We start from the raw sequence: 19,002 nt of genomic DNA, 5'->3' as shown, positions 1-19,002 counted from the left end.
AAAGTTTGAATTTTTGATTTATTTTTCTTTCTAGAAGCAGGAATTACATCATACCTGGACAAATGGCTTATGGGGTTTCACAGATTCTGCAAAGAAAGATATATTTTTTGAAATGCCATTTTCTGTTAACATTCTTATGAAAAGACTTTGAGCTGACAGTCCCATACATCTTTACACTGAATTAAATCAACAAAGCTGCCGCAAGAGGGATAATTTCTCTCTTCCTCTTCCCAGATTAACAGCACTGCTCTGCACTCTGCCTTCTCAGCAGAGCGTCTGGAGGGCTTTCCCTTTGACGTGTGTCCTTTGTTTCTCTGGCGCGCGAGGCCGGCGTGGTGCTCCCACCGCTACGTACGGATGACAATCTTCAGCACACAGATGATGAGAAATGGGTCAGGGTCTGGGCTAAAGTTGAGAACCAGAAATCTACAAAAACTCAATTCGTGTTTTTAAATACTTTATATGGTAAAAATACAGCAAAAATATTTTTCTTTTGTTCAAAGAGGAAAAAATATACTGCTATGGCTGCGGTTCTGAGGAGGAGTTCTGCCGCCTGTGGCTCCCGGGCTGCGTGCTGCAGTCGGACTCGGGCACAGCTCCTCGGGCTTCAGTCGTTTATCAAAGCTAAAATCATACTGCGGAGAGAAGAGACGAGTGTTAACCAGCGTCTCCCAAGCACAGTGCCCACGAGGTCTGCTCTGTCCAGGCTCACGTCTCCGAGGCTCAGCAACCACTGGCACTTTTTTTTAAAAAAAGAGTATCTACTTAGGGCCCCTCAAAGCCCCGACTTTTTTCATGTAACCAAAATAAATAACTGGGGAGGGGGTGGCAGCGTAACCTAAAACCAATGTTGGGCTACAGCTCAGAAGCAGCCACAGCCAGAAAACAAACCAAAATTAGTTGTCCAGCCGGACCTCACACATGCCGTCCCGAGGACCAAGAACTGATCCCTGTCCCCCTGGGATGCCCCTGCACAGACTGCACAGCGGCTAGGAGGGCGGGCTCAGGACTCGCCCCTGCAGGCACTGAGCACCGAGCCTAGTGGCACCCCGCTTTTGCGCCAGGCTCTGTGTGGCCCCCCAGGCGCAATGTCGGGACCATGGCAGTTATCCAGTACATTCTGCTAAAACCACCACAGCCAACAGCGGCGACAGGACCGCCATCATGTCCTTGTACTGATGTCAGCCTGGCTGTACTAAGAGCAGAGGACCAGAGCACAGAGCACTAATGGTGTCCTTACTTATCCAAGTTCCACCACATCAGTGTACGCCGTGCACAGCACAAACACACACTCTGGAAAGATGTCCGCACATTAAAGTTAGGTCAGCACAAACCCAAGTGCTTTATGTGTGTTATCTCAATTAGTCCAGATCATGACCCAGTGAGGTAGGTACTGGTTACAATCCCATTTCCAGACGAAGAAACTGAGTCGCAGAGAGCTTCAGAAAGTAGCCCTGGGTCACAGAGTAAGTGGCCAGGCCCAGCCTGCACTAGGCCGACACCCAACCCAACACCAATGGCATGGGCTCCAGCACTCTCTAAGAAGATGGGTATTTCCCCCTCTAATTCCATGGGACAAACCCTGAGCGTCCACCATGCAGCAGGCGACCCGGAGAGGACCAGCTGGGGGGCCTGCATGAGGGACCAGATGACTGGGAATAAAGCCACCAGACACAGGAGCAGCCCTGAGAGGGAGAAAGTGTGACCAGCGTGCCCTCTGAGACTGCTCCCTCGTCCGGGGTGCAAGCCGCTGGGACAACCAGGGGTGAGGCCACAGCAAGGTAAAAGACACAAGCTCAGAACGTGAGGCAAGAAAGAGGGATGTGGTGTCTCCCAAACCAGCCTCGAAGGCTGCCTACCTAACACTTGGTTGTGTGGGGTCCCCCTCAACCTGCCCCAGCAGCACCCCAACCCCTCCGCCCACTTCCAGTCCCATCCCACTACCGTGAAGCCAACCACAGCCCACCCGGAGACTCGTGTGCACTTTCAAATCCCAGGACTTGGCGTCTACTAGGCAGGATCCTCCTCCCAGACCCCGCATCCCCCAACCCCCACACCCACGAAGGGCTCTACTGTGATCAACGCTGCTTCCAGCCCTGCCCACAGCCTCTCTCTCTGGCGGCCCAGACACCTTCAGGTAGTTTCATGTTACAAAGGGGTGTGTCATCGTGTTACTAGTACACTTCTTTGCTCTTTCTTCTTCATTTTTAAAGTAAGGACTGAAAATTAAACACGTAAAATGTAAGGTGCAGTATGAGAATCAGAAAACGATACCAATGTGCTTTTTTATCCCAGTTTTTCAATTATTTTTATCTATATTTAAATCCAAGTTAGTTAACATAGATGTCTACAGATAACAATGTATCTAAATGTCTATGTAGATAAATTCTTTTTTTTTTTAAGACTTTATTCATTTATTTGACAGAGATCACAAGAAGGCAGAGAGGCAGGCGGAGACAGAGAGAGGGGGAAGCAGGCTCCCTGCTGAGCAGAGAGCCCAATGCAGGGCTCGATCGCAGGACCCTGAGATCATGACCTGAGCCGAAAGCAGAGGCTTTAACCCATCGAGCCACCCAGGAGCCCCTCTTTTTTTTTTTTTTTTAAAGATTTTATTTATTTATTTGATAGATCACAAGTAGGCAGAGAGGCAGGCAGAGAGAGAAGAAGAAACATGCTCCCTGCTGAGCAGAGAGCCCAATGCAAGGCTCGACCGCAGGACCCTGAGATCATGACCTGAGCCGAAGGCAGAGGCTTAATCCACTAAGCCACCCAGGCACCCCTCTTTTTTTTTTTTTTGGTAACCTCTATTGTCCAACATCCCTGCTTTTCTGTATTTTAAAAACCAGGAAAGGGGCCCCTGGCTGGCTCAGTTGGTGGAGTATAGGACTCTTGATCTCAGGGACAGGAATTAAAGCCCCATACTGGGCTTAGAGATTACTTTTTAAAAAAATTAACAATGGGGCGCCTGGGTGGCTCAGTGGGTTAAAGCCTCTGCCTTCGGCTCGGGTCATGATCTCAGGGTCCTGGGATCGAGCCCCACATCGGGCTCTCTGCTCAGCAGGGAGCCTGCTTCCCCCTCTCTCTCTGCCTGCTTGTGATCTCTTTCTCTCTCTCAAATGAATAAAATCTTTTTTAAAAATTAATGATAATAAATAAAAATTAATAATTCTTAAAAAAATTAAGAAAACTAAATATGACCAATAATGAAAACTAAAGAATCTAACCTAATTTCAATCCAAATCTAAGTCTGTGGATGGACTAAGCCCAGTGAAAGGATTTTAGAAAGCCTGCTTTATCAGGCAGACGAATGGCTCGGACTTCAAAACTCTTTCAAACAAAACAGCAATTTTTAAAAACTGCCATCTCTATGCAGTTTCTAATTACTGGAACCCTCTGAATGATAGAAATTTAGCTCAACACAAGTTCTTCCTAAGAGTCCTCATGCCTGTGTGAAAATTTAAATTTACCTAGGGAAAAGAATAGGCATGATCTAGGTAAGCTTGCATACAAAGGTTAAGTCTGACTTCTGGCCTCCAAAAGGTTTCATCAAATCATATGTGCACAATGATCTTGTTTCTCTTCCTTGCTCTATCCATCAGCCTGGGACAGATAAAGGAGTAAATGGCACGCTTATCTCTACAACACAGTTTAACATGGGACATAACGAGGCATCCCATGTCTGAGGGCCAGTCTCTGCTGGGGGCCCTCATGTCCCATGTGCCGCGACCGGAAGGCTGACGCAGTTCCACCAGAATGGGCCACCAGGGATGCTGGTGAGGCAGCGCCATGCTCAGGTCCTCACCATGGACAAAGACCAGGCCAACTCTCAGCTCTCCATGCTTGACCCCGAGGAGACCCACAGCGGGCCAGTCCCCAGGAGGACGGCCTGCACCACTCATGATCAGCAGTGAGGCCTAGACATGGGAAGAAGAGAAAGCACAAGACGGCCTCCGAGCCAAGGCGTAACGAACGCCACAGAGCAGCTCCACCGCAGGTCCCACGACACACGGATTCAGTGACACATACAAAATGCACACAACCACCAGAATTCTGCAGGATCTCCCGAAGCTCTGCATAGCCCACACTAAGGCCGACAGGCCAGTGGCACCTCACCCAAGAGCGGGCATCAGATACACGGAAACGCCGCAAGGCCTCTTTAAACTCACCTATAAAGATACATGAAGAAACAGAGCAGGTGGAAGCCAAGCTTGATCATGGCTTCCTTCATGTGTGACTTCAGCTGCCCCCGGTTGTGTATCTCTGTCGGATCAAACACTCCCATGTTCCCACTCGGCACCATAATGAACCTGGTGTGCACACATTAGAGGGAAATCAGATCATCAGTATAAATACTCAAAAGGAGGTATTCAATAAGAGCCAACCTTGAAAAGTGAACCAATCATAGCAGCCTTAAGTCCAGACCGTATGGGAACAGGGTGCCACGTGGTTTTCCTTTGAAAGATATGCTTGTTAATTTGTACTGCAATTTCCTGCTCTCTGAAAAAAATACAGTGACACGCTAGAGAAGGATATTTTACTATCGAGACCCTTTTACCCACCCATAGAAAACTCCTAATCTGGTCATTACCTACAGCCATTTTCCACCAGACACACATAAAGAGGACTCTAAACCAAACCAATCTTACCAAGTTCTTAGAAACCTCTTTATCTAACAAAGTTCTAAAATAATAAATGCAACATCTTTTCTGAAAAAGATTAATTCATGAGAGAGAACATGTGCAGAAGCAAGCAAGGAGAGAGGCAGACGGAGAACGAGAGAGGGAATCTCAAGAACACTCCACACTGAGCAGAGCCCAACTGAGGGTTTGATCCCACGACCCGGAGCCACCCAGGCACCCCTGAGGCAAGATCTTTAGAAGAAGTAGTGACAAACATAATTATTCCCATTTCACAGAAGACAGTGAGAAATTCTGTGTCCAGATTCGAGCCCTCCTCTGTGCTCCTGCTGATCTGGAGATAACACGCCTCAGTCTGCAGGTTTATAAATGGCGCCCAGCTTATAAGCACAATTTAGAGAAGAAAGAACGGAAATGCAAGTGCCTCCACAGTGAAGACAGAACTCCTCTTTAGTTAAGACACTAGATAGTTCAGAGTCAACACCTGATGTCTAAGTTTATGGAAGTCTTAACAAAAACAGGCCAAATTCAAGCTATTATTAAGTAATGATAACCTCATGAGCCAAAAATGTACTTATAGCGGCGGAGGCCTGGCCACAGTGGGACATGAATGGGCACCTCCTTCTGACTCCGAACCAATTCCTCCCAGTGTTCCCACACACTCAGAAGAGTTCAACTGTTTTTAAAAAATCCTGAAGAGGGGCACCTGGATGGCTCAGTTAAGCCTCTGCCTTTGGCTCAAATCATGATCTCAGGGTCCTGAGATCGAGCCCTGCAACGGGCTCTCTATTCAGCAGGGAGCCTGCTTTCTCTCTCTCTCTGCCTGCCTCTCTGCCTACTGGTGATCTCTCTGTCAAACAAATAATAAATAAAATCTTAAAAAAAAAAAAAAATCCTGAAGATACTATGTTCAACATACCATGGAGTATTTAAGGCTTTCATATTTATTTCATCTCATCGTGTATGTCACAGTCTTCTTCCCCAAACAATTCCCTTTCCAAGTGAGGAAATCGGGCCACTTCCGGAAGGTCCAGCAGTGTAAGTGTAGGCAGCGACACCCAGACTGTGCCACTAGTGAAACAATGAGTCCCAACCTTGCATTGTCACCGAATCTTTCCTGCCACACACACAGTTTCTCAACAACAACTTCTGTGAAACCAAATGTCCCTGAGTCCCACAAATCTGAAACTCTCCCCCAAATCTTGCAGCCCACCTAGAGCTGAGTGGAGGGCTTGACACGTGAGTGTCCAGACATCTCAGCTCTGTCTCTGATAAGTCTTGTCCTCCTCTGATGTCCAAGTCACCTAGCAGCACTGTCACCATTTTCCAGGTGGTCCTCACAGACTCTCTCCACCCCACCCTTCCCCTCCCTCCTCATCCTGCTTCCACAGAGCTGGTCTTTCCAGTTCCTGCATCCCAACCTCGCTCCAGCTGCACAGTCTCAGCCCAGACTCTGAACGGGCTTCCCTACCCTCCTGGCTTTTCTCCACCATCCAATCGATACTACACGATGCTTCCAGAAAAGTCTTCGCAAAGATATTTGATCAATTTACCTATTCAAAACATGCTAAGAGGATACGTGAATGACTACTAAGCACATTAAAAGGTCCTCAATTCCCTTAGTCATTAGGGAAATATAAATCAAAACCACAGTCAAACACCGCACCCAGCAGGATGGCCAAGTTAAAAGACACAGAGTGCCTGGCTGGCTCAGGTGGAACGGCACACGACTCTTGACCTCTGGGTCATGAGTTCGAGCACTACCCAGGGTGTGGAGAGGACTTAAATAAAAACACACAACAACAGCTTGGCGAAGACGTGGAAATGATGGAACCCTCACACACACAGCCGGAGGGAAGGTAAACTGGCACAGCTGCTTCTGAACATCTAGGCAGTTCATCCAAAGGTGAAACAAAGTTACCGGAGGACCCAAATTTATCTAGATTTTACCCCAAAACTAGATAAAAGTCCACTCCTAGGAAAAATGAAAATGGATCTCCACACAAACACGTGTACATGAATGTTCACGGGAGAATTACTCTTAACAGCCAAAAACAAACAATTCAAATGCCCATCCAGTGCAAATGGACACACAAAACGTAGTCTACCCATACAGTGGGCTATCATTCAGAAACACAACGGAGTGAAGAACGGACATCAGCCACTCACAGATGGATCTTGAAAACACAACAGCAAGTGAGAAAAGCCTGCCACAAAAGAGCACGTACTGAACTCTCCTCTAGGATGCGTCTGTGTGGAATAGGTCATCTTGGGCGACAGAAAGTAGAGGGTGGCTGCTGACTGGGGAGGGGAGGGCAGGAAGGAGTGGCAGCTAATGGGTAGAGGGGGCTTTCCTTTGGAGTAATGAACCTGTTCTAAAATAGACTGTGGTGATGGCTGCTGAAATCTCTACACGTTCTAAAAGAATACTTTAAATGGGTGAACTTGGGGTGCCCGGGTGGCTCATTTGGTTAAACAACTGCCTTCGGCTCAGATCATGATCCTGGAGCCCAGGATCTAGTCCTGTATCGGGATCCCTGTTCAGCGGGTAGCCCACTTCTCCCTCTGACCTCTCCCCTCTCACGCTCTCTCTCATTCTCTCAAAAAAAAAAAAAAAAAAAAAAAAAAAAAAAAAAATTGAAATGGGTGAACTCCACGCTACTACTACTCTCATATTTATATACCAACTCCATGGACCAAGATTCTGTGTGACCCATCCCGTGCTTCATCTGCTCCCATTCCTCATCTCTGTGACTGCCGCCAGATGCGTCCTTAAATCTGCCCTGCACATCTGCCTCCTGATTTCCCTTCCAGCCCTCCCCACCTCTAACATGCCCAGGGGGAGCCCCTCACCCACCCTGCACAGCTCCACTCACACAAGCTCTCCACAAGCGGCCCAAGCGCAGCCATCTGCCTCTCTTCCCAGCCAGAGTTCCCACCGCTCCTCCGGCACCTCAGTCTACCTCGAACTGAACTAGTATATTCTGTTATCCTGTGTTTTGCCTCTTTGTCCTGCGGCAGAGTCCATTTCAGATGTCTGTAGCCCCAAAAGCATAAAGCATAGACGTCTGAAAAGAGGAAACGAGCCATCTATTTTTTTTAACCTTTTTTTATTTTCTGTTTTTTAAAAAGATTTTATTTATTTGACAGAGAGGGAAAGAGTGCACACAAGCAGGGGGAACAGCAGAGGGATAGGGAGAAGCAGGCTCCCCACTGGGAGACCAAGGCGGAACTCGATCCCAGGACCCTGGGATCAGGACCTGAGCCGAAAGCAGATGCTTAACCGACTGAGCCTCCCAAGTGTCCCCACCCCAACCTTTCTAAAGAGAAGGTAAATCTATGAACAACCATCAATCTGTTGCAGCCATCATCAGGGCAATAAACCCACACAATCTCTATGATGACAGGGAAGAGAAGCCATGGACTCTACTGTCCTCCCCATTAAAACCTCACAGAGCCTCCTGCTATAGTCTATCCTCTGCATAAAGCAGCTGCACCCAAGCCTGCTCTTCCTCTGGCACCTGCTGGGGCCTGCAGAGGACTGATGGGGTACACTGAGATATGGCTAAGATCCAGCCTCAGAGGGTCCCGCTCTCACTCCCCAATTCACGTTCTGCTCGGAGGGACCCCAGGGGCATGGAGCTGTGCACCAGGTCTGCGCAGACCTGCACCTTAGTAGGTGGGTGAAAAGCGCATGCTTCTCACTGAACTCAGGTCAGGGGGTTGGACTATGGGATGACCACAGAAGAGCAAAAAGAAACTGGAAAGAAAAATTAAGTCTTTCCCTCCCAAAAAAAGGTATGGAGATTTAAACTCTCTTCCGTAGCTCAGGTTCTAATCTCACGATCTTTATGTATAAATTCATTCCCCCAAATCCACTCACTTCCTCATCCTCAGGCCTTCCGTTACCATGTACTCCCTAGCCTCTTTCCACCGCTCCTTTATTATTTTCTTTGTCATTCTTACTAACTGCACTTTTAAATTTGTTTTTTAAGATTTTATTTATTTGAGAGAGAATGAGTAAGAGCATCAGAGAGAAGGTCAGAGGGAGAAGCAGACTCCCCAAGGAGCTGGGAGCCCGATGCAGGACTCGATGGATCATGACCTGAGCCAAAGGCTCAACCAACTGAGCCACCCAGGAGCCCTCTAACTGCACTTTTAAAAACTCAGAGGTATGGGGCATCCAGCTGGCTCAGCTGGAAAAGCGTGTGACTCCTGATCTTAGGGTCATGAGTTCTAGACCCACATGCGATGCAGAGATTACTAAACATAATATAATTTTTAGGGACACCTGGGTAGCTCAGTTGGTTGGGCGGCTGCCTTCAGCTCAGGTCGTGATCCCAGCATCCTGGGATCAAGTCCCACATCAGGCTCCTTGCTTGGCTGGAAGCATGCTTCTCCCTCTGCCTCTAGCCTGCCACTCTGTGTCTGTGCTTGTGCTCTGTCTCTCTTTCTCTCTCTAACAAATAAATAAAATCTTTAAAAAGAAAAAAATAATAATTAATTAATTTTTTAAAGATTAATAAACTTTTAAAAAAATGAATAAAAATTAAAAACCACAAATCAAGATCAGCTGATGATTTTACCCCAAAACTAGATAAAAGTAGAAAAAAAAAAACAAGCACAGAAAACCAAACAAAACCTAAAAACTTAGCAGAACAGCAAACTACTAAAAATAATCTTAGGTTTGCCAAGATTATCCCACAGTTCTTTAAAGAAAATACATATTGTCTGTACAAGTGCTCAACTATACTATCACATCCAATAAGGGTTTACACCAAGCTTTTGAAAAGCTTCCTAAATTCATTAAGTTAGAATTCTGACATTATCTAGTCTGCAGACTTTAAAATGAAAGTCTCTCTGGAGCATTCCAGATATACACTAATTAAAACCTGCAGATATAAATAACAAGAATCTGGGGCACCTGGGTGGCACAGTGGGTTAGAGCCTCTGCCTTCGGTTCAGGTCATGATCCCAGGGGCCTGGGATCGAGCCCCACGTCAGGCTCCCTGCTCAGCGCGGGGAGCCTGCTTCCCTTCCTCTTTCTCTGCCTGCCTCTCTGCCTACTTGTGATCTCTGTCTGTCAAATAAATAAAATCTTTTAATAAATAAATAAATAACAATAATCTTACATTCCGGGACGCCTGGGTGGCTCAGTGGGTTAAGCCGCTGCCTTCAGCTCAGGTCATGATCTCAGGATCCTGGGATCGAGTCCCGCATCGGGCTCTCTGCTCAGCAGGGAGCCTGCTTCCTCCTCTCTCTCTCTCTCTGTTTGCCTTTCTGCCTACTTGTGATCTCTGTCAAATAAATCTTTAAAAAAAAAAAAAATTCCCATTCAACACTTTAAAAAAAAAAAAAAAAGAATCTTACATTCTCAGGCTTTTGATCATTTTTTTTTTTTAAACAAGGTCTTCCGGTATTTTTTTTAAGGCTTTTTTATTTATTTGACAGCGAAAGAGAGCACAGGTAGGCTGAGTGGCAGGCAGAGGGAGAGGGAGAAGCAGGCTCCCTACCCAGCAGGGAGCTTGATGCAGGGCTCGATCCCAGGACCCTGGGATCATGACCTGAACTGAATGCAGCTGCTTAACGCACTGAGCCACCCAGGCACCCCAACTTTGGGTCATTCTTAATGGAAACCACCACACAATTCCTTAGACAACTCAACTAAACATTCCATATTGTCTAAATTTATACCTGTAAATCTAAGTTTTTACAAGAGTAGATCATGCAAATTGCTACTTGCCCAGCATACCAAAGAAAATAAAAATGTATTCTGATTTAATGTAGCATTCTGCTGTCATTTATTTCATGACTGGCACATATTTTATTACAGGAGAAAAGGCTATTTTTTTTTAAGATTTTATTTATTTATTTGACAGAGAAATCACAAGTAGACGGAGAGGCAGGCAGAGAGAGAGAGAGGGAAGCAGGCTCCCTGCTGAGCAGAGAGCCCAATGCGGGACTCGATTCTAGGACCCTGAGATCATGACCTGAGCCAAAGGCAGCGGCTTAACCCACTGAGCCACCCAGGCGCCCCAAGCTATTACTTTTTTTAAATGTTCTTTTAAATTGCCATGACGCAAAGCTGTAAACAAACTATACTCACCGATATATATTCCAAGTGGCAACAGGCAAGTTGAGAAGGAAGATGAACCAGTGCAGTGAAACGAGCATTAATACCGTGACGATGGTATGGCCAATCAACTCTGGGATTACCCACTGCAAGGGAAGAACACAGTATTACATCTGCCCCTGTGCTCTTCCTGAATGCACCTTTTATTTGAAGTTAAATCAATGAATACACAGAATTTATAAGCTCGTGGTTCAAGATTATTTTTAGATTCAGATGACCCAAATCTGCATACTGCAGAAACTGCATACCCCATGCAAATACATCAGGGCACAGTTTAAAAATAACGGCCTTAAATTTCAATTACGTTTTATCCTGAGCAAAGGTTCAGATTCATTCACGAAGGAGGCATGAATGACAACTAGAGGGAAAATGGAGTATCATTTACTTTCTATTCCAACATCTATGCTAAAGCCTCTTACTCTAATTTGGGGTGGTTTATATCCAGATATATAATGCCTTGAAAGTCAGAATATCAATCTTAAACATCTTCCAATCTCTAGAATCCTGATGGAAATCATTTCTCTCTCTCTCTCTCTCTCTCTCTCTCTCTCACACACACACACACACACACACACGGGTTCTTTAATAGATCACATTAACAGCTCAAAGTTGAGCAGATGTGGTAATGAACCAAGATGTCAGCTACTGGCTGGGCAGTACCCACTGCCCTCTATGCTCCCCTTGTCAACTGGGCGACACTCTATTTGGTTCTCCTGCACAAGAGAGCTATTTCAGCAGGTCCTCCATTCACTAGTAATCTTCCTCCCATAAGAATAGAGGTTTTTCTTCTAAAGGAAGTTAATATATTCATGCAGACACAAACTGGTAACCTGCACTTGCAGAAATGGGAAAAACTCAAGAGAGCTTAAGTAACTTGCCCAGGGTTACAAAGCTACCTAAGTGGTAGAACAATACAGTGTAAGCCCAAACCCACAGGATCCAGGGTTCTCTGCATTAAGATTTTAGAAACTTGTTTTTAAAAACAAAAAGGGGATTTGCTAGGCCTTAGACCTAATATGAAATCAACAGGAACTTTTTATATGTAATACAGATTTTTTTTAAGTGTAACCAATTGCGTCTACTGCTGACAGGTGCGAGCTGCAGAGTCAAACCTGGAGTGGAATTCATCCTCTAGCCTCCTGATGAGTTTAGCAATCTTAAGAAGGTCGTCTGCCCTTTCTGAGCCACGACTTTCTCATCAGCCTTTTTCATCTGTAATGCAGAGCTGACAATCCCTGCTGCACAGAATTAGGGAGAGCGGGCAGTTCCCCTCTCTCTGTGCCCTCCGTCCACACAGCAGGAGCTTCCAAACTCTATTTCTTACCTTGTTTTCCATAGACCAACTGGAAGCAAAAGTTTTAGAAGGCGATACTTAACAGGATGATGATTGCTTTACTTACTTTCAACCAAGCCCTATGTTTTCATACTCTTCCCTCCTTAGCTCCTTAGCAATGTGTTGTTCTTCCCCTAATCAGCACTAGGCTTATGGCCCCCAGCAGGAGCCTGGAAAATTCTCCCCTGGAGTAACTTAACAGCACAAGAAAGAACACAGACAAAATAACTGCCCGTCCGGTACCCCAACAAAAGCCCAGGAAGATACCAATTACCCAACAGTGGAGTCTGTCTCCCAGTAAAGCATTTCAGGGCTTTACCCTTGCATATGGACAGACAGCCAGTACCAAAAATCGAGGAATGCCTCTAATTTGAGAGGAGAGAACACAGGGGTTAAGGAGCTTGGAGGGAACAGAGATAATGGAGGAAGCACAAGGAAATTTAAAAAACCATGAAATCAAGATTCTCAGAGCGCTAAGAAACTCAAACTTGAACGAAGAAGACAACAAGCTCTTAGAAACAAAAACCTGACGTAAAATGGTATGCACCCTAGAAAATCAGAAGAGCAAGCACAGGGAACTTGAAACAAAAAGGTAGGGGAAAAAAAACAGATAAAACTTTTAAAATAGAACAGCAGATAATCAGCAGATGAATTATCCAGTTGTTGAAAAAGAAGGGAAGGGAAAGGAGTGTGGGGGGGAGGGGGTGGGGGTGGGGGCACACATTATCAAAGAAAGAAAAGATGTGCCAGGTTGAAAGAGCCACAGAAGGTAGAAACAGCACATGAAAAAAGCCTTAGGGAAGGCACAGAAAGGGGAAGCCCTGCAAAATTCCCCAAAATCCTGGAGAGAACAAGGAAGAGAAAAAGACGGAGGGGAGGGGTGGGAAGGTCACATCAAAAGGTAAGAAATCAAAAGGGCATCATACTGCCCCATGTGAATGACAGAAGTCAGGAGACCAATGTCTTTCAAACTCTGACAGAGAATCTTCGCCAACCTCGAACGAACGCTTTGCTCAGAGAAACTATTGCCGAAGGTAAGGACAAGACATTTTCAAACAGGCAAGGCCTCCAAATTTAGACCCCATGTACCATATCTCAAGAAGCTACTCCAGCAAAACAGAACAGCAGATCGGAAGGGAGACATGACTTCCAAGGAGGGCCCAGACCAGGTATCCCAGGATGCGGGCTACGGGCGGGCCTGGAAGTGGCCAGTCCAGAGCACAGCAAGAGGAAAGTGGTGTCAGGAAGAAAGGTCACCTGGAAAAGAGCTCCCCTGATAGATTATTTTAATGTTTGACCCATGTAGAAAATAGTACAGGAAAACTTTAAAGATGTATCTGAAAAGACTTCATAACAGGTAAGTGAAAACTAAGGAAATTTTAAAAACGTAAGAGAGAAAGAGAAAACTATCCAGAAAAACACAAAAGAAAGAAAAATATGATGACTGTCCTATCATGAGGCTCAATACTAAAAAAGAATTAGCATGTTATTTTTTTTTTTAAGATTTTATTTATTTATTTGACACACAGAGATCACAAGTAGGCAGAGGTAGGCAGAGAGAGAGAGACGGGGAAGGAAGCTCCCTGCTGAGCAGAGAGCCCGATGCGGGGCTCGATCCCAGGACCCTGGGATCACAACCTGAGCCGAAGGCAGAGGCTTAACCCACTGAGCCACCCAGGCTCCCCTAGCATGTTATTTTAACACTACATAGTAACAATGTAAACACAAACACTGAATATCAATTTAACCCAAAAAGGAAAATAGGAGAGGTGATGTTCAGAGAAGGAGGTACCTAAGAACTAAATCTATCATATTGCCTCAGAAGTCAATAGGGGATACTTAAAATGATAAATCAAGAAATAGCAGTTCGAGTATATAAAAGAAATATGGACATAAATATCAAAAAAAAATTAACAGCTCAAGTGTGGAAATCAGCTTCCCCTAAAAAGTGTGACAGATATGATTCAAAGGGGTCAGACAGAGACTGCTATTTTTCAGTGTAAGATTTGTAATATCTTTGACGAGTTGTGTGCAAATATTACCTTCAGAAAAATAAAATTTTACATTAAAAAAATGACTTAACTTCAAATTGAAGGGTAATTTTCTCAATAGAAAAATCCAGGTAATCTTATCTTTGCATTTCAATTTTTATTTTTATAAAAGAAAACCCAATTAAATGCCCCCTAAAATATTGCATAAGCAAGAAATATAAAAAGAAATACAATCCAGCTGGTAAGATATATATTTAATCATTCTTGTGAAGGTGAGGAGGACTGAAACTAATATAATATGGATTACATCTCAATTTTTTTAGAAGTCTTTAAGTACAAAATCTTTTATTTAAAATCTGTCATTATATTAAGCCATGTTCCAGAAAATCCAAAATAAAGAAAACAAGAGGAGTATCGTTTACTAGAAATTTTAATTTTCCACATGTGACTTTTTCCCCTCGTTAAGTAGATGAAGAGGTGAAAAGACACACAGAATGATGTTTAGGTCAAGCCAAAGGCACCTCTTAGTATTTAGTGAATTGTTAACATGAACTTTTATCCAGAAAGCTCTTCTGTCTGCTCAGCCCATAAAATGAATCAGGACTAACTGGTTTTCCTCCATGCAGACAACCCTGCAACTCAAGAGTATTCTTAGCAACATCAAGTTCTGACTATATACCAAAAGTAAAATGGCCTTGAAACAAACCAACTCATTAATTCCATTTTTCAGCAAGCCACGAAAAGAAGATTGTCTTTTATGCAACAAAAAACAGACTGAGGTTGGGGCGCGTGGGTTGAGCCTCTGCCTTCGGCTCAGGTCAGGATCCCAGGGTCTTGGGATCGAGGCTTGCATCAGGCTCTCTGCTCAGCGGGGAGCCTGCTTCCCCCTCTCTCTCTGCCTGCCTCTCTGCCCATTTGTGATCTCTGTCAAATAAATAAAACCTTAAAAAAAAGAAAAAGACTGAGGTTTTTTGTCACGAGCAGGTAGGATGGGTTTAGACACAGAAGACAAAGACAATTACCCTCCTAATGAGCCTTTCCCTCGTAAAGTACTGGTGGGCACAGGAAGAAGCACTGTAAAGAAAATTTCTGGGGAGGTCCTCTAGTATAGTTTCATGATCTAAAATACTGCAAAAACACAGCTCTACAAACATTCCAATGAATAAGCAGATAAACACTTCAAAATCAAATATACATACATTGGTTATCTGTAAGTAATCTCTGACACAGAAAGTGCAGAACTACCTTTAGCGCCGGAAATGAGTAAAGAAATGTCTTACCTTGTTTAATTTCGAGCAACATGATCTAGCATTAATGTAATCACATTCTAAATCAGACAATGTAATTATCTGAGGATCAAGATAAGGAATAATAAGACTTCTTTGAGAACAACAATTTTTGTTTTTAAGTTTCAGACAGAAACCCTAATGCAACGCAGAATGAGATTTGACTTGAAAAGACTGTAGTTATCTCCGTAAAGTTCACTCATTCGACAACTCAATTTTCTGACTTCTGTTCCTTCAACAAGTTATTTTCACAAAATAATCTTATGCTCAATTCTAAAGTGACCCATATGAGAACGTTCAATGGGAGTTCCTAAAAAAATCAAACACTAACTGTTAAGAAACAGAAAATAAGGCCTTTAAAAACAATTTAAATGTGAATTTAACCTGAATTCCCACTAATACGAAAAGTGTTTCTCTATGACAGATCCATAAACTGTCTTTGAAGACTCAGGATGTGACAAAAGAATAAGATACAAAACTATCGATACAGGACAGTCTTATGTCAGCACTGGCCATGCCTCCTTCCAGATGACCTGTTTTCCTCATACTTTTTACAATCTCCGAAACCTTGCATATTAAATATACTTTCTACTAGAATTAAGCAAAAAATGTTTTTTAGTACCACATACAAACTCGTTGAGGACGTGTGACTCGGAAGGAAAAGTCCTCAATGGAACGATACAAGGCCTGAGATTTGCTGTGAAATGTTCCCACATCCCCTCACCCTGGGAAAGGAGAAAGCAAAATGCTGAAAATCACTGTTGGTCACAGAAACAGGGGGGTTATTACTCTATAGTCTCTACTTTCATGCTTGAAAATGTCCAATGAAATAAGTAAAAATAAATGTTCTCACCTAAATTCTAAACATTTCCATATGGATATTCTCTCTAACACCTCTATACAATTCAAGTCAAACGCATCATTTTCTCCACAGATTGTCCGCCTCCAAATGTGTTTTCTTTCTGTCGATGACACAAGCACCATTTGCCCAAGCTCAAAACATGGCAAGTTCTCTCTGTCCTCTGTTTTATGTCCTACAAGCAGCCTCCCGCAGATCTGGGCAACGCCCTCCTCTTCACTCCACCCAGGAATCCCTCCTTTTCACCTGCCCACAGTCAGAACTATTTCAAATCCACATGGGCCCATTCCCCAGTGATTTACCTTCCAGTCTTTCCCATTTCCAACCCACTCTGCAGATTCATCTTCTTAATACTCCATTTGTTCATGTCAAAAATATTCAGTGGCTAGAGGATAAAGTGAAAGCCTTCCCACCTTAACACGCAAACTCTTCAAAATCTGTTCTAACCCGGCGTTTCCCATCTGACCTTCTACTACCACCTCAATTAAGTATGTCTCTCTTTCTTAACCCAGTCATCCAGAAATGCCATAAACACACTTGAATCTTCACCTTTGCCCTGCCTGATTTTGAATTCCACCCGTTTCCTTCATGTTTCAAAGTCTGGGAAAACTTCTATCCCTACTGGACAATATTCTACCATTCTACCTCTTGCCTCTAGAATTAAGCTGGTTCAGCTATCCAAAAATACAGCAATATGCTGAATCTCATCGAAAGATGCCCTAGGGGCACCTGGGTAGCTTAGTGGGTTAAGACTCTGCCTTCAGCTCAGGCTCAGGTCATGATCTCAAGGTCCTGGGACTGAGCCCTGCATCTGGCTCTCTGCTGAACAGGTAACCTGCTTCCCCGCCACTCTCTGCCTACTTGTGATCTCTCTCTCTGACAAATAAGTAAATAAAATCTTAAAAAAAAGAAAAAAGAAAAACAAACCAAAAAAAACCTTAAATGTACCTGATTGTCTAAGTAAAATATTCCACCTAACGTTTTTTCCATACACACAAATTGGTACAAGCCACGCCCATTTTAAATTATCAAGCCTAGTTTCCAAACTGCAAACACAGAAATTCATGTTTCATTTCTCTATAAGTCCCAGATCCTTAGGCCACAAGAGGGGCATAGGTCGTCAAAACTTGGCCCTGTGATTCTGCCCTTTCAGTTCACCAAACCCAATAAAACTCAAGGTTCTCCCTTGACTGTTTGTCTCATTGGTACATCATGTGAGCCTTGATCTTGGGGTTGTGAATTCCAGCCCCAGCCTTCTGCTACACAGATTACTTAAAAATCTTAAAACAGGGCACCTGCGTGGTTCAGTGGGTTGGGGCCTCTGCCTTCTCCTCAGGTCATGATCCCAGGGTTCTGGGATCCAGTCCCACATTGGGCTCTCTGCTCGGCAGGGAGCCTGCTTCCTCTCTCTCTGCCTGCCGTTCTGACTACTTCTGATCTCTGTCAAATAAATAAATAAAATCTTTTAAAAAAAAAATCTTAAAACAAAACAAAGCCAACTCAAGGTTCTCCTCATTAGAATTCATCAGTTCAAGTAAAAAGTGCAGCTGAAGTGGGGCGGGGGAGGCAAGCACCGTGCTGAGGGCTGAGCCCTTGTACACACCCAGAGCTGGGAAGTAAAAAGTCCCTTTGTAAAGATAAGAAACCCCCGGCGGAGAGAGGTGAAGCGCTGTGCACAGCAAACATCTAGTAAAGCAAGGGGTCCTGACTGCAAATTCTGTCCTTCTCTCCAACGGACCGCCCGACTACAATACAGCGTGAAGTCACGCTGAAAACTCACGCTACAAACATCCTAAAAGCCGGGATGCTCTGGCAAAAAGTTTACTTCCATCAGAAAGCACTGAGAGTGAATTCCAAGGAAAAGAAAAACCACGCAATTCCCCGTGTTTGTTTCCTAGTATCCTAAACTGGAGGGTGCACTGGGGGACGACCAAGACTGGATGCAGGGTGCGGGTCCAACCCTCACGCGCGCTGGCCTGGACACCAGTCTGAGGACCAGCACAGGAGCAAGTCTTCCGTGCGGGCGCCGTTTCGGCACAGACACACGGGCACCCGGCCCCCCACGGTCCCCAGCAGAGGGCTGCCCCGGCCCCAGCCCCGGCCGGTCCCGCACGACGCCCACGTCCCAGGCGGCGCCACGCCGCCAAGGCCCCGGTGCCACGACAAGGGCGGCGGTGGCTGTCTCCCACAGAGACCGGAGCCGGCTCGTCGCATCCGCTCGCCCGGGACCCCAGCGTCCCCCGCGGCCCCGCCAGGGAGGCCCGCCACCCGGCGGCTCGGGGCGGGGCCGGTGCGCGGGGGCGGGGGCGGCGGGAACAGCGGGCTTCCCGACGGCCCTCCCTCGCTGGGCCGTCGTTCCACCCCGCCCTGTTCCCGGTCCCGGTCCCGACCGGGCCGCCCTCGCCCCCGCGCACCTGCCCGGCCCCGCCTCAGCCCCGTCTCCCGGGCGCAGGGCTCGGCCGGCCTCCCCCCGCCTCAGGCAAGGATACGAAGTACACCGAGAGGAAGATAAGGGCGCAACAGTCGAGGAGAGAGAAGACGAACACCACCGCCTCCATCCTCCGCCGCCGCCGCCGCCGCTCCTTCCGTCAAACCGGCTCCGGCGCCCGCCGCGCCCGTCCGCCCCTGATAGGCCCTCGCCCAGGCCGCTAGGGCGCGTTGTGCGGACGCCACGGCGCGGCATGCCGGGAATTGTAGTCCGCCCCGCGAACCACCCCGGCCGCCGTAGTTCTGATGCATGCTGGAAAGTGTAGTTCGTCAGCA

The 19,002-nt window shown here is 45.7% G+C and overlaps 1 protein-coding gene across 2 annotated transcripts; it reads right to left on the bottom strand.

Moving 5' to 3' along the window:
* On the bottom strand, nt 1-18,886 carry CNIH4 (cornichon family AMPA receptor auxiliary protein 4). 2 transcript variants are annotated; one of them, XM_045069641.1, is made up of 5 exons: nt 18,729-18,885; nt 15,375-15,443; nt 10,744-10,856; nt 4,167-4,307; nt 1-635 (listed from the first exon to the last, which is right to left on the bottom strand). In XM_045069641.1, the coding sequence occupies exons 1-5, from the start codon at nt 18,795-18,797 to the stop codon at nt 608-610; spliced, it is 420 nt and encodes a 139-aa protein (XP_044925576.1). In that variant the 5' UTR covers nt 18,798-18,885; the 3' UTR covers nt 1-607. The 2 variants fall into 2 exon arrangements, with proteins under 2 accessions (XP_044925576.1, XP_044925577.1); XM_045069642.1 differs by lacking the exon at nt 1-635 and having other exon boundaries at nt 4,167-4,260; nt 18,729-18,886.
* Between the last annotated feature and the right edge of the window lie 116 nt (nt 18,887-19,002).

The sequence above is a fragment of the Mustela putorius genome, unplaced genomic scaffold, assembly GCF_011764305.1.
Source record: "Mustela putorius furo isolate JIRA1106 unplaced genomic scaffold, ASM1176430v1.1 tig00003942_pilon_pilon_pilon, whole genome shotgun sequence".
NCBI lineage: Eukaryota > Metazoa > Chordata > Mammalia > Carnivora > Mustelidae > Mustela > Mustela putorius.
This window is presented reverse-complemented; position numbering and strand designations above follow the sequence as displayed.

What these genes read in the sequence shown, in the direction of transcription:
- CNIH4 (XM_045069641.1), bottom strand. Translation starts at nt 18,797, where the DNA reads ATGGAGGCGGTGGTGTTCGTCTTCTCTCTCCTCGACTGTTGCGCCCTT. An exon ending in GTTGCTCGAAATTAAACAAG is followed by an intron (nt 10,857 to 15,374) that starts GTAAGACATTTC and finishes CTTCCCTTGCAG; the next exon opens with TGGGTAATCCCAGAGTTGAT. An exon ending in GCCACTTGGAATATATATCG is followed by an intron (nt 4,308 to 10,743) that starts GTGAGTATAGTT and finishes TGTGCACACCAG; the next exon opens with GTTCATTATGGTGCCGAGTG.